Source organism: Carlito syrichta, unplaced genomic scaffold (genome assembly GCF_000164805.1).
Source record: "Carlito syrichta isolate Samal-C Ts95f unplaced genomic scaffold, Tarsius_syrichta-2.0.1 Scaffold144542, whole genome shotgun sequence".
Taxonomy (NCBI): Eukaryota; Metazoa; Chordata; class Mammalia; order Primates; family Tarsiidae; genus Carlito; species Carlito syrichta.
The window spans coordinates 26143-40691 of record NW_007088638.1 but is presented as its reverse complement, the minus strand read 5'-3'; the positions used below and the strand labels follow the sequence as shown (position 1 = coordinate 40691).

The 14549-nt window shown below is 39.5% G+C and overlaps 1 protein-coding gene across 5 annotated transcripts in view; it reads left to right on the top strand.

Annotated features, from left to right (window-relative positions):
* R3HCC1L (R3H domain and coiled-coil containing 1 like) overlaps positions 1-14549 on the top strand; it is a 33513-nt gene that overhangs the window by 14407 nt on the left and 4557 nt on the right. For all 5 annotated transcript variants that reach the window (XM_021708719.1, XM_021708720.1, XM_008050349.2 and 2 more), the window contains 4 exons: positions 4495-4670; positions 8304-8374; positions 9595-9690; positions 10181-10321. In XM_021708719.1, the coding sequence (XP_021564394.1) occupies positions 4495-4670; positions 8304-8374; positions 9595-9690; positions 10181-10321 (484 nt within the window). The remainder of the gene's footprint in view (positions 1-4494; positions 4671-8303; positions 8375-9594; positions 9691-10180; positions 10322-14549) is intronic.

Below are 14549 nucleotides of genomic sequence, written 5' to 3'. Positions count from 1 at the left end.
CAGGTCGAGGCTGTGGTGGCCGGGAGCGGCCACTGCACTCCAGTCTGGGCGACAGAGTAAGACTCCAACTCAAAAAAAAAAAAAAAAATTTCTTTTATAATGATGCTATGTTGCCTAGGCTGGTCTCAAACTCCTAGGCTCAAGCAATCTTCCTGCCTCATCCTCCCAAAGTGCTGGGATTACAGGTGTGAGCCACCACACCCAGCCAGGTAATATTTTATAGACTTGTTTTTAAAATCAGATGACTAGGATATAAGAATCTTAAAACTCTCCCTTTGGGGAAGTTTGAAGGAATATTCATATTTCTTTTATGCTTTATTGCTACCAGGACAAGCTGCTGGTAAAAATCCTAAAATGTTTGTGATTCATAACTGAAAGTTATTTTCTGTATGTTATTTGATCTATAATAGATAGATCGGAATGAATGAAATTCTGTTTCTCCACTATTTTTGTTCTGTCAGACATTTCTTAACCATAAAAAAGAATATGTGGGTCTTTTATATGAAGGTTTCACATTGACTGTAGGAAGTATTGCCTCAGTACATGTAAATATTTCAGTTTTCTACAATAGAAATATAAGGCAGACCACAAATGTGAGCTACATGTATAGTTTAAAATCTTCTGGTAGCATATTAAGAAAGTAAAAAGAAACAGGTAAAAATTAATTATATGTTTTAACCTAATATGTTCAAAATATTTCAACGTGTAATCAATATAAAAATTATTGAGATATATTTTACAGTTTTTTGGTAAAATCTTTGAAATCTGATGTGTATTTTATACTTAAAGCACATCTCAATTTGAGCTAGCCACATTCCAGGTATTCCGTAGCCTCATGTAATAGGCAGCTACTAGATTGGACAGCCCAGGTCTACTGCAAAAGCATCTACTGAATCAGTACTCAGATCCTTTGAGCTTTTCCTTGGAACTCCATACTGTCATGCCTAATCCTCTGTGTCACTGTCCTGCCTCCCATGCACCGTCACCGTCTTGCTCTGCCTTCAAATCATACTCTCCTCTCTCTGTCATTTCAGCTTTTGTGACACATATTCCTCTCTCCTCTCTGTCAAGTACTCTTGAATGTTTTGCCGAGGTTTCCAAGAGAGAAAGTGCCATTAACAGTATGGCTTCTTGCCTCCACCAAAAAAAAAAAAAAAAAGTGTTACAGTAGAAATGTCAGCTGCTCCCAACAATATCAGTGCCATGGAAAAATGAAAGAAGTTCTTCCTCCTCTTAGAAAAAGTTAGGAATCTGAGCGTTATAGGAAAAACTGGTCAGAAGTATGTAACTTGTAGGCTTTATTTGTTCTCTGAAATGTAAAATAAGAATTACTAACACCTTGTTTTTAATCACTCTCTGAAGCCAAAATGGTTATTAGTTACCTCTGACACTGGATATATGTGTGCAAGTTCAGTTTTGCTAAGTAGGTTAGAGCAAGGGGGCATAATCACATTTTCTTGCCAGACCACTTTGTCTTTTCCTTCCTTTTTATAATCAGTTCTTAAGATTTATATTTCTAAGATGCTTTATAGTTTGTGTTACATCTCCCACAATGCATTATATAGCTACAGTTTATAAATGCAGAAACGTGCAGTTTTTAGTTTGGTTCATTTTTTGCAAAGTAATTTAAAAAGTCAGTGCCGGCAATTAGAACATAAAGAAAACAATTCCATTTACATTTGCATCAAAAAGAATGAAATATTTAGGAATAAATTTAACAGAAGTATAAGGTCTGTACTCTGAAAACCATAAAACATTGTTGGGAAAAATTAAAGAAGACCTGGATAAATGGAAAGGCATCCCATGTTTCATCTACTGAAAAACTTAATATTGTTAAGATACTTCTTAAGTTGATTTACATATTCAGTGAAATCCCAGCTGCCTATTTTTTTTTTGCAAAAATTGGCAAGCTAATCCTCATCTTCTTGTGGAAATTAAAGGTGCCCTAAATAACCAAAGTGATTCTGAAAAAGAGCAACACTGGGGGAGTTGAACATCCTGATTTCAAAGCTTATTATAAAGCTACAGTAATCAAAACAGACTGGCATTGCATAACAATTGACCTATAAGTTATTGCAGACTTGTTTTGTATCTGGGACTTTGAGTTATCTCTGATTGTTAACACTAGCCTGCTCTAGACTTATTTTAAAGAATTTCTTAAAAGTTTAGGTGATATCTTCTTGTCTACTTGTGTGGTAGTCACTCTTGTGGTCTGCCAAAGGCAAAACAGTTTATGTCCCCCCCCCCCCCACTTTTTTTTTTTTGGGAGGGACTCGTCATTCTATGGATTTTAGTTTCCTTGGTTGTCTTGCAAACTCAGCTCTCTGGTGAACTAAACAAAATTATGACTTTATAGATCAATTGGCCTTTTTCTTTTTTTCTTTTTTTTTGAGTTGGTGTCTCACTCCGTCGCCCAGACTGGAGTGCAGTGGCCACTCCTGGCCACCGCAGCCTCGACCTGCCGGGCTCCGGCGATCCTTCCGCCTCAGCCTTCCGAGTAGCCGGAATTACAGGCATGCGCTGTCACGCCCAGCTGATTTTTGATTTATTGTAGAGATGAGGTCTCGCCAAGTTGCCCAGGCGGGTCTCGAACCTGCGGGCTCAGGCAATCCGCTCACCTCAGCCTCCCAAAACGTGGGATTACAGGCTGAGCCACCAAGCCCAGCTGGTCTTTTTCTTTTTTTAAGGTGCAGAGTGAAACTCATATGGTGGTGCTTGGCATGTAGTCAATTTAGCACTCAGTTAAAGTGGGTCGAATTCATTGAGTATTTATGTACCAAGTGCTTACTACATCTTGTTATTCCACACACTTATCCATGAGGTGTAGGTACTATTATTCCCGCTTTTTAGATGTGAAATTGTGGCTTAGTGAAGAAAAGGAACTAGAGGCACAGGAATACATAAAACTCAAGTCATGTCCTTCTCCCCCCAGTAAAACTCTTGAATCCATTTTTCAGCTTCTCCAAGGATGGAGATAAATCCTTAGCATTGTGAGTTCTCACTTTTCTCATCTGATGGGGAAAGAAGCACAGTAGTAAAAGAGAGAAAGCGTGAAGGAACCTAGCTGCACTTTTTTGATTATCACAGAGAGAGGATTCCATAAGCATAGGGTGACTGAGTGGTCAGTAACAGCATCTGGGTTTAATGGGTAAATGACATTAACTGTCAAGCCTTTGCTCACACTTTTCCCTTTCCCTTTCCCTTTTCCTTTCTCATGCTTCTGGCATGAAGTAGTTACTTGCCTTCAGTTTTTTTATGGGATGGTAGAATTTTAAGTATTTCTTATTACTTTATTAGTTTCTTAACTAGCCTGCTGTTGGGAATCCTTTAAGGTAGGTCTCATGCTAGGGACTTTAAGTATAATTACTTGTGCCAGTTACATTTGTCTTAATAAATTCCCTTGTAAGCTGTCTTCTCACCCTTTAATACATTCAACAGAAAGTGTAGTGAAGCCGTTTTTTTAAACGTTTTGTTTTTTGTTCACTTTCAGTTAGAAAACTATGATATGAGCCTGGTCAGTAAGCTCAGTTAAAACAAATATTTTTATTTTTTTCTGAGTTGGAGTCTCACTCTGTCGCCCAGACTGGAGTGCAGTGGCCGCTCCCGGCCACCGCAGCCTGACCTGCTGGGCTCTGGTGATCCTTCCGCCTCAGCCTTCCGAGTAGCTGGAACTACAGGCGCGCGCTACCACGCCCGGCTAATTTTTTTTGGATTTTATTGTAGAGATGAGGTCTCGCCTGCCCAGGCAGGTCTCGAACCCGCGGGCTCAGCCAATCCACTCACCTCAGCCTCCCAAAGGTGCAGGATTACAGGCTGAGCCACGGATCCAGCTTAAAACAAATATTATTAATTCATCTCTTCAGCTGTTGTCCGAGACTCAGTTTCTAAGGTGTGCCATTTGTAACTCAGTCTTTCTTTTCTCACATGCTGGTTGATAAAAAGCAAGTTAAGCTTCATGCGTTGCCTGTCTGCCGGGATTTCAACAACTTTTTTTATTTTTATTTTTTGAGTTGGAGTCTCACTCCGTCGCCCAGACTGGAGTGCAGTGGCCGCTCCCGGCCACCGCAGCCTCGACCTGCTGGGCTCCGGCGATCCTTCCCCCTCAGCCTTCCAAGTAGCCGGAATTACAGGCATGCGCTACCACGCCCGGCTGATTTTTTGATTTATTGTAGAGATGAGGTCTTGCTGCCCGGGAAGGTCTCGAACCCGCAGGCTCAGGCAATCACTCACCTCAGGCTCCCAAAGGCACAGGATTATAGGCTGAGCCACCGAGCCCGGCTCAACAACTTTTAAAGCATTCCACATGTATAATATAGATTGAATGATAAACCCCTGATCATTAACTGATTCTACGAACAGAATTAATACAAAGAAAATGCCAAAGGCTAAGAAATGGAAACATGGAGATGAGGAGGAGGATTGTTATATATAGGGAGAGATTTGATTATGCCCAGGTTTAATGTAACAGTCGCTTATGTGCTTCCTCCTCCCTAGTTATCAGGGACTATGAAGAGCAGGGAAAGTATCCAGGAACCTCGATTTGATTATTACAACCATGAAGTTCCTGATATTGACCTCAGTGATTGCGAATTCCCTCATGTCATTGAAATTTATGACTTCCCCCAAGAATTTCGTACTGAAGACCTTCTTCGGGTTTTCTGCAGTTATCAGTAAGTATGCCAATGGTTGCAGATATTAGGGAAGGTGGGATGATGAAATTTTAAAAATATATATTTTGTGAAAAACCATCTTATTTTTCATAGTCACTGTTATTTTAGCATCAGATTGGTTTATTGTCTTTTCTAGGGTTGTTAGAAATATTTTGTATCAAACTACTTTTCTGAGTTCCTCAAAAATGCTAGATGATCTTTCTAGACCCCATTTTAACATTTAGCATCATCTGTGATGGCTTCGTGGTGCTTTTAGTTCACTTATATTTATTGTAATTATTGCTATATTTACATGTATTGTCAGATTGCCGGCCATGTTTTTGTGTGTGTTTACTTGTCACATCTTTTTCTCTTCTTTCTTGCCTTCTTTTGGATTGTTTAAGTTTTTTTTCTTTTTTTTTTCCTCCTCATTTTTTTGAAGTGATACTGTGTTTCTATTCTTTGGTTCTTACTCTAGATATTACACATTACATGCTTAACTATCAGTGGGTAAAGTTAATATTGTTACCCTCTTTAATAGATACAAAATGACTTTTAATTCCATTTCTCACCTTTCCCCCTATGTATATGGTATTATGATTATTTTTTGTTTTTTATTTTTAAATTTCATTTGATGTTTATTGTTTTGTATATTCAGTGTTCAGATTTACTTGTGTCTCACACATCCCATCTGAAAGCATTACTTCTGCAGAGGGCATATTGTTTAGCATTTAACTTAGTGACTGACAGTCTGCTTGTAACAAACTCAAATTTTTGTGTTTTTTTTAAAATGACTTTTTAGGCTTTATTCTTGAAATATATTTTTGCTGGGTATAGATTTCTAGGTTGTCAGTTATTTTTCTCAGAATCTTAAAGAGATAGGATTCTGCTGTCTGGCTTCTGGCTTCCTCCATGGATGATGAGTCAGCTGACAATCTAACAGCTGTCATTTCTGAATATATTTTGTCTTTCCTATTTGGATGCTTTTTTAAAAAAATAAGAAGGGATTTAGTGAGAGGACAGGAAAGCTCCCACAGTGGGAGGGGACCCGAAGTGGTTGCCTTGGGTGCTCTTAAGGATTCCTGTCTGTCTTTGGTATTCTACATCTTCACTGTGTTGTGGGCTTTGTGGATTTGGGCTTCTTAAAATCAGTGGGACAGTGTCTTTCATTTATTTCTGGAGAACTCTGATACATTATCTCTTCAGATATTGCCTTGCCCCATCTCTCTGTCTCTCTTTCACCTCCTTTAAGATGTCTGTTAGATGTGTATTAGACCTTCTCCTTTAACCCTCATGTTACCTCTCTTTCATATATTTACTCTCTTTGTCTCTGTCACATTCTGAATAATTTCTTTAGTTCTGGCATTCAGATTTTTTTCTTAGCTGTGCTTAATTACTGTTAAAATTGTGTTTTAAAATTGTGTTTCATTATGCTGTTTTTCAAAGTTCTCTGCTTTTTCAAATTTTCATGGTCATTTTTTTACAGTGGTCTATTGTGAGATAAAACTTCAATTTAATACTTAATTAATGTATATCTTGAATTTGTAAGGTTTGATATAAATTAGGGCATAGTCCCTAACTTTTTCTTAAAGGATCAGATAGTAAACATTTTAGACAATTCTGCAATTGTTTCTCACAAAAGCAGCCATAGATAATACATGAATGAATGAGGTGACTGTAAAATAAAACTTTATTTTTAAAAACAAGTGTTCTGTTTTTATGTAAAGCTCTAGAACAGACATAACTAGCTAGCAGGTATGTACTTATTTAATCAGTTTAACTTGGTTGAGGGAGATCATCAGCTCTGTATCTGAAAGAATGAGTGATTAGATCATGGAGTTCAGTTAATCTCTGTCATAATCTTTAATATATAGTATAGATCAGTCAGTCTAATTCATTGCAGTTTTGTTAAGACCCAGTATCAGAGCCTGTTAAATATAAAATTCATAATAGGTTTAAAAAACAGTCAGTGAGATTAAATCCCAAATTAGAACTACCTTAGATTGTCATTAATAATGACAGTTCTTAAAAACAAGGATCATTTTGTTGATGTCTAGAATTTCCTTAAGATTACATAATTCGTATGAATTATTTACTTCCTTTTGCTTTGTTTCATCCTGATCTTACCTGCAAGACTATTTTTCTATCAAATTCGAAAACATTCCCCCAAAGAGAAGAGGTTAAAAGGATTATGAGATTCTAGAGTTGAAAAGGTCCTCCAAAACACATCTAGGTCTTTCCCTTCCTCTTTGTAACCTGTCTTATGGAATAGACTGCTACTATTGAACTTTTTCAGTCTCCAATCCCTACAGTTATTTTATGCCATGGTTAAACTTTCCCTTCCATTCAGGAAATTCTCTAACCTTCAAAGCCTACTTTATTTTTTTCTTAAGGGAATTTTTTTTCTTGACTGACTGTTAAAGAGCAGGGATATTTTAGCGGTTGTCTTTTATTTTTTTTCTGTATAGTGATTATAAAATTTTTGAATGACCATGGTGCAAAAGCCTGTAATAATGTCTATAAGTCAAGTAACAGAGTCAACTTCATGTTTTAATCACCTTCGTCAATATTAATAATCTTCCTGATGAACATTGCTATTAAAAATAATGAGCACCATTTTATTTAGAGCCTTACCATGTGCTCCATACCACGTTCTTGTTATGGGTGATCTCATTTCCATTTTCACAACATCTCTGAAAGCAAGATACTATGCCCATTTCTACAGATGAGCCGACCTAGCTTTAAGAGAGGTCAAACCTGCCTGAGATCTCAAGGTGGCAGAACCTTGAGTCCATTTATATCCAGTCCTCAAACCTGTTCTCTTTCCACTGAACTGTGTTGAGTTCATGAGCAGTTTCAAGCTCCTAGTTGAAAAATATCACTGTTTTCTCATTATCTTGACATTCCTCCTGCTTACTGTATAGTTCTGCTCTGGAATAAAGTTTTTCTAGTACTGAAATGTTCATTCTTTTGATTATTTCTAACCTGATCTGATATTTCTCTTATGATTTCTTTTGTCCTGAATTTTCCTGACTTGCCATCGTTTTCTTCTCCTTTTACTTTTTTTAACCATCCTTCTGCAACAAGAAAAGCAAGATGAGCTTCTCTGATTGTAGTTGTCCTTTCTTCCTCATTAACTGACTTTTTAAAATTTGAACGACATCTTGCAGTGTAATCTCTCCCCACCTCTTTCCCCTCTCCCCTCCTTCCCCTTTGCTCTCTGCAGAGTTTATGTTTGCATTAAATCCTGGTGCCCTTCCCTGCCTACCTCCTCCTCCTGCATTCTTTTCCCCCTCCTCTGCTCCTCTTTCCATCTCTTCTTGTTCCCTGCCCTTAAGGACCTCTCTTATAAATAGTGCATTAAATACTCTAACTCCCCAAGGGACTTGTGAGGATTAATTAGTTGATGTCTATAAAATGGCTGGAACGTAAAATACCCTTGGGTAGTTTTTTATGATGGTATTATTGCTTTTAAAATTCAGTGGCTTCTTCTGTCCTCCAAGCTCTTTTTTGTGTGTCATTATCCCTATTCCACCTGTGTGCTTGTTGAGTGTTTCTCTCTATCTCGTGAAATGCTTTATGAGATTCTATTTGTTCGATGTTTCATAAAAGTAAATTTTATTTCAGGAAATAAAATTGTTTTCTTTGTTGCAGAAAGAAAGGATTTGATATTAAATGGGTGGATGATACACATGCCCTAGGAGTGTTCTCCAGTCCAATTACAGGTATTCACCCCCTGGGTTTCAGTATTCCTTTCTTACTGTTTATTTTCTCACGCTTCTTTTTCTATTTCCCTTCTATCCCAGCCAGTTGGCATTTTATTCAGCTCATATAGGTAATAGGCAAAGACAGGTTTTTGAGGCATGGTACTTTGGTACCGTGTGTTCCTCCTCTCCTTTTTCACCTTAATCTAATGGCATTTGGAGAGATAGTAAACTTCTTCCCAGGTTATTTGTACACATAACTGTCAGGTAGTGTATAAACAGATTGAAGGTAGAGATTTAAGAAGCCAGTGGGACTAAATCTTACAGTGTTTGTGATTTTTTTTCTCAGACAAATGAGTTTGATGCAGCCCTTTAACCCATCCAATGAGAAATTGTCATATCTACTCTCTGAATATATAATTGGACCTTCACGTTGTCCTCATGACAGATCTGATGCATAGGCATTCAAAGAAATTAGAGATGTTGGAATGTTGGTTCCTGTCTGAACCACCTAGAGTATGAGTCTGCAGACTTATTCTGTAAAGGGCCAGATACTAAATGTAGTGATGTAGGCTTTGTGAGGCATATATTCCCCGTCACTACTTAGCTCTGTTGTTGGAGCAAGAAGGCAGCCATAGGCAATGCAGACAAATGGGCACAGCTCTGTTTCAGTAAAATTTTAGTTACAAAAACAGGAGGTTGACTGGGTTTGGTCGCAGAGCCATAGTTTGCTGATTTCTGGTATAAAATATTCACTGCCAAGTTGTTTCCTACAGATTTTCTAGGTTATACCATCACTTTTGCTTGATTTGGAAAAAAAGCATAACCTCTAGGGAATACTTAGCTCTTTTTCTTTCGTTGTGTGTCAGGGTCTTATCTCACTCTGTTGCCCTGGATGGGGTGCAGTGGCGTGATCCCAGCTCACTGCAGCCTCGACCTCCTGGGTTCAGGTGATTTTCGGCTTCAGCCTCCTGAGTAACTGGAACTACAAGTGAACAGCACCATGCCTGGTGATATTTTCATTTTTATTTTTGTAGAGGTTGTGCTATGTTGTTCAGGCTGGTCTTGAACTTGTGGGCTCAAGAGGTTCTCCTGCCTTGGCTTGTCAGAGTGCTGGGATCACAGGTGTGAGCCACCACACCCAGCCTCTAGGAAATACTTTCTGAGAACTAGCCCTAAATTTTTCTTTGCATCACTTCACTTCATGTCTTCGGCCTCCTTATATGTATTCCTCTTTGCAGCTCGTGATGCGCTGGGTATTAAACATACCATGGTGAAGATCCGACCCTTGTCGCAGGCCACGAGAGCAGCTAAGGCCAAAGCTAGAGCTTATGCTGGTGAGCCTGTAATTCCTGGGGTTTTTATTCTTGCTGATGATGGTGTTATTGTTCTTTCTAGCAGTTTTACAGCATCTAGACTTCGAAAGACATATCACTTTTATTTTTAGTGTTAAAAGAAGTGTGTTTTTAAGGAAAAAAAGAAATGGCCGTGTTGGAAATCAGGCATCTGAGCAGCCTCTTGGAGAGTGTGAGATGTTGACTGCAAGCAATGCAGCAACCGGTTTCTGATGACATCCCTACCTGGTTTTACCTCTGTGTAGCTGTTTGAGTCGCTGTAAAAAATTGTGTTAATGCAGATAGTGAAACCAGGGTTGTTTGTGCTTTGCCGTGTTAATTTCCTCTGATCGTCATCTATCAGGCTTGTATTAATTACTGCTGATGCAGCCCTTGTAGTCTATTTTGTATGTTAATTACTGAGTTAAATCACTGGGAGCTGTAGTGCTCTCTCTTCTTACTCCCTTCTACTCCCTCCCTTTCCTCCATTCAGAGTTCCTCCAGCCAGCAAAGGAGCGTCCCGAGACTTCAGCAGCCCTTGCCAGAAGGTTAGTCATCGGTGCCCTTGGGGTTCGAAGCAAGCAGAGCAAAACAGAAAGGGAAGCAGAGCTCAAGAAACTGCAGGAAGCCCGAGGTGAGTTGAAGGGATGGTGTTTCCTGCTCCCTCTAGAGCTCACCCTAAGGCGTGTGTTAAAAAATGGAAATGAGTGGAGCCTGTTCCATTTTGTCATTTCCATTTCTTAGAAGCCTCCCAGGTGTATAGGCATGTTCATGCCTTGTGTTTGGGAGGAAAACATTTCAGGATGTGTCTGCCTGTTCCACACGCCAGGGAATCCTAATCCCTGCTTCTGCTGCTGTTTTCCAAGAGATGGGCGTGGCCTTCTCGGCCCATCTGTGGCTTTTCCTACCAGTTCTGCTCTAAAACTCTGAGAAGAAATGTTTTGTGAAGGCACAGTAGTCTCCTAGGCAGAAAACCTCGTTGCAGTGCTTTTACTGGGCCATAATTGCCATGGTATTGCCATGCTGTTATCACTTGGTTTAGGTCTGAGGTGGGGGACAGAGTAAGGAAGAGTCAGCAGCTGACATATTGATGATGACTGTAGGAGGGGTTTCGTCTCTTCAAGACAGGCCTGAGTGGCTCCATTCGAGAACATTTAGATTCGCCCGTCTTCTGATTCGTTTCCGGTGTCCAAGAGTTCTCAGAAACGGATTTCCATCAATCCACAAGCAGGCTGTTTCTTTCCTTGTAGTTAGGAGTTGAGGTTAAAATCTGTCTCTCCCCTTGATCGGCTGGTGAATTGTCTGCAAAGGCCTGGGACTCCAGCTTGGCACTTCAGTACTTTTTATCAACCTTTGGGCTTTAGACAGTCTCATTGCCTTGGCCACAATCTGTGGAATCTGTGAAGGCAATTTATTCTGAAAATCCCACTTACCGAAAAGTAGCTTCATTTTTCCATTAAACGAATTGAAGTTTCAAACTCCTTGTTTATTACTGGTCTAACAAGGCCATTAATACTTCCTGTCCTCTCTGCTTTGGTGATAGCAGGCAGCTTGCGGACTCTCAGCTGCACTGGCCAGATAACCAGTGACAGAGTGTGTCATGGCAGATGCTGAGTTTCAGAGTTAAGCCCAACTGATTTTTGAAACCTTAATGATTATAATGAGGCAGTTTTGATTTTTTTCCACTGCCTTGTTCAAAGTCCTCTTATAGACTACAGAAACAGAAGAGGATTCCTTTAGTATTTATAGATAGCAATAACAGAATTAGACTGAAGAAGAATGTGCAGGAATCTTAGCCCTTTACTAATTGGTTATCTTTGAGAAGAATCATTTCTGTGTGACAAGCAGAGTTATCTCAAAAGACTGATGGAGTATGATAACAGTGATGTCTGTAAAAGGCGATGAGACTGCTTTGCAGTGTGTCATGCGTCCATGTGGGTAATAAGCACCGTGTCTCTGCAGATACTGCAGCAGTTGTTTTGCATGGACATCATCTGAGCATTCCTGTCTTTCTCTCTAGGTACATCAGCATGCAGCTCCACTTGAAGTATTTGTTTTCGGTGTCTAGCTGTACAAAGGGCATTTCAGTGATGCAATTAACAATGAGACTGTTGGTGAGGGAGTGTCCTGTTACTTTTCTAAAGAAGGTCTTTTTTTATGAATAGAGACCCACTGTGATAAGTTTCTCCTACCTGCTGGTACTGAGGCCGTATGTATTATAGAGGACTCTGCCTTTACTGCACTCCAGAGCGCTCCCATTTTTCATATCAGAGAAAATGCCTCTGGAAGGTTTCCAGAGGTATCTCTTTTCTGGCATCTTTCTGTATTGAGCAGATACTCATGTACTTGCCTGCACAGAGCCCCAGGCTTCTCACTTGTGGGAAAAAAAGGGACTATTGAGGTACTAAGCATAAAGGATAATTTTTTCCCCAACTCTTTTTCTTTTCCACTGGAGGAAGGATCAGTACAGCATAGTTGATGACATTATAGCCTCTGGGATCAGATTTCCTGGGTCCACGTCTTAGCCCTGTCATTTACTAGCCGTGTGACCTTGGGCAAATACTCTTTGGAGGCCTCTGTTTTCTCATCCATAAAATGGAAGTCAAGTGAGATAAGCTATGAAAGTCATCTTCAAACACCACAGAAGTGCTCTTACTCCTGTTTCTATCGGCCTATAATGAAGTTATGATAAGCATTGGCTGCTGCTATTTTTCTTTATTGCAATATGACTATATAGTGACTCCACAAATTCCAGTGCATGCTTTCTGTCATTACTCTATTAAGATTCCGTTAATACTCTTTCAGCTCCATGGCATTCATTGAGCACCTGCCCTGTGCAAAGCATCATGCTCCCTATTTAGGAGAATTTGTGAGATGACAAGATTTTGTTCTTCTCTTTAAGACTTAAATCTAGTGGGGATATCTGCCTTGAGTAGGAAGAAAAAATATGTACCTCTTGTAGCTATTCTAAGTAGTTGTTTCTTGTTTCATTTCAATTCTGGAGATTCAAAAACTTAAAATCATAAAAAGGTTTTTGTTGATTAAAAGAACTGGAAAGGAATTCCAGGCAATCAATGCGTTATGGTAACTCTGTGATGGATGATATTATCTTGAGAGTAGAACTGACCCAGAGAAGTTATATAAGTGGCCTAAGATCACTCAGCTGGCAATTTGAGAGGAGACATTTGAATCTAGACCTCTCTAATGAAATCCCATGCTCTTTCTATTATACTGTAATGCCTTTTGAAAGACTTTTGGGGTAATTGACCTTTTTTCCCAGGGAGGGGAGGGGGGGAATATATATAAAAATTTTGTTAAACCTCCAGAGAATGAAACATGACAAGTTTCTTTTTTTATTTGTACCAATGGTTAGCAGCCTTTCACTGTGAAAAAAATCTTTTTTAGATCTAGCTTAAATCTGCATGATAGTTTAAACCAATTTCCTTTTCTTTTCTCCTTGGTAGAAATAGCATCTGGATACCCTTCTGTTCTAACAACATCGAGCTACAAAGATCAAGAGCAAATAGCTGAGGAATGAGAGGGGATCTGGGCTCTCATCGAGCTGTTGCCATTAACCAGCTATGTTGGCTGTGTGGCCGTGGGCATGTCAGGAGTACCTCTCTGGGCCCCAGTTTCTAACAAGCGAACATAATGCTCAGCCTTCCTAGTTAAGGGGAATTTTTTGAGCACAGTATAAATGAGCGTGTGTAAAAGTGTTGGAAAGGTGCTTTACACACTCAGATTACTGTTCTTCATGTGGCTGCTGGGAGTTGAGAGCTGGTAGTGGCAGATCCTGGTCGTGTGCTGCTGCTCTCATCTGCCACCCATGGTGGGTGCTTCTCGGTCATGACACTCTTCCTTGGGGAGTTCGGACACAACCATTGTCAGTTGATCGGAATTAGCATGGGAACTGAAATCTGTTTTATCTTTTTTTATTTTTTTTATTTTGAGGTGAGATCTCACTCTATAACCTGCTGGAGTACAGTGGCGTGATCATGGCTCACTGCACCCTTGACCTCCTGGGCTCAGGTGATCCTCCTGCCTTAGCCTTCCAAGTAGCTGGGATTACAGGCATCCACCACCACCCCCAGCTAATTTTTTAAGTTTTTTTGTAGAGATGAGTTCTCACCATGTTGCCCAAGTCTGGTCTTGAACTCTTGGACTCAAGCATTCCTCCCACCTCAGCCTCCCAAAGTGTTGAGATTATAGTTACGAACTATCATGCCTGGCTGGAAATTGAAGTTTATATACCATTCTGATATAGGTACTTTCATTACTAATACTATGTAATCGATTTTCCAGCCTTTCTTTCTCCTACTTCAGTTCTGTTGTCTGGCATAGAGCAAGGGATATAAAGATACTCAATACGCGTTCATTGACTGAATACAAAAATTATACTGGCTACTTTAATTTTTCTTCATAAATCTTATTCATGACTCTACTCTGAACACTTTCTAAATCCTCTGTGTTTTTCTTAATGAAACTAAGGAGTTGAATACTGCATATGAAACCCTCCTTCTAGAATTTGTGATTTTGGCTTTTAAGTGCTTTTCTGCTAGATTGTTCACCCTACTTTGATCTTACTTTTTTAATGAGAGTTCTCTGCCTTAGTCCTTAAAAAGGAGATTCAGAAATCAAAGCTACTCTTGGAAGGATTGAGAAGGAAGTACCCCAGTCATTTCAAGGAAATCACGTTGCGTATATCAGGAGGAAGATAGCTTTAGTAAATAGTCTCTAAACATGGAGAAAGTGTCTTTTAGTCCAGCCCCATATATCACCAATTAGATCTGCACTAAACGTGGGAAATGAAACCCAGATCATTGAGTGCCTTTTTTTTTTTTTTTTTTTTTTTTTTGTTTGGG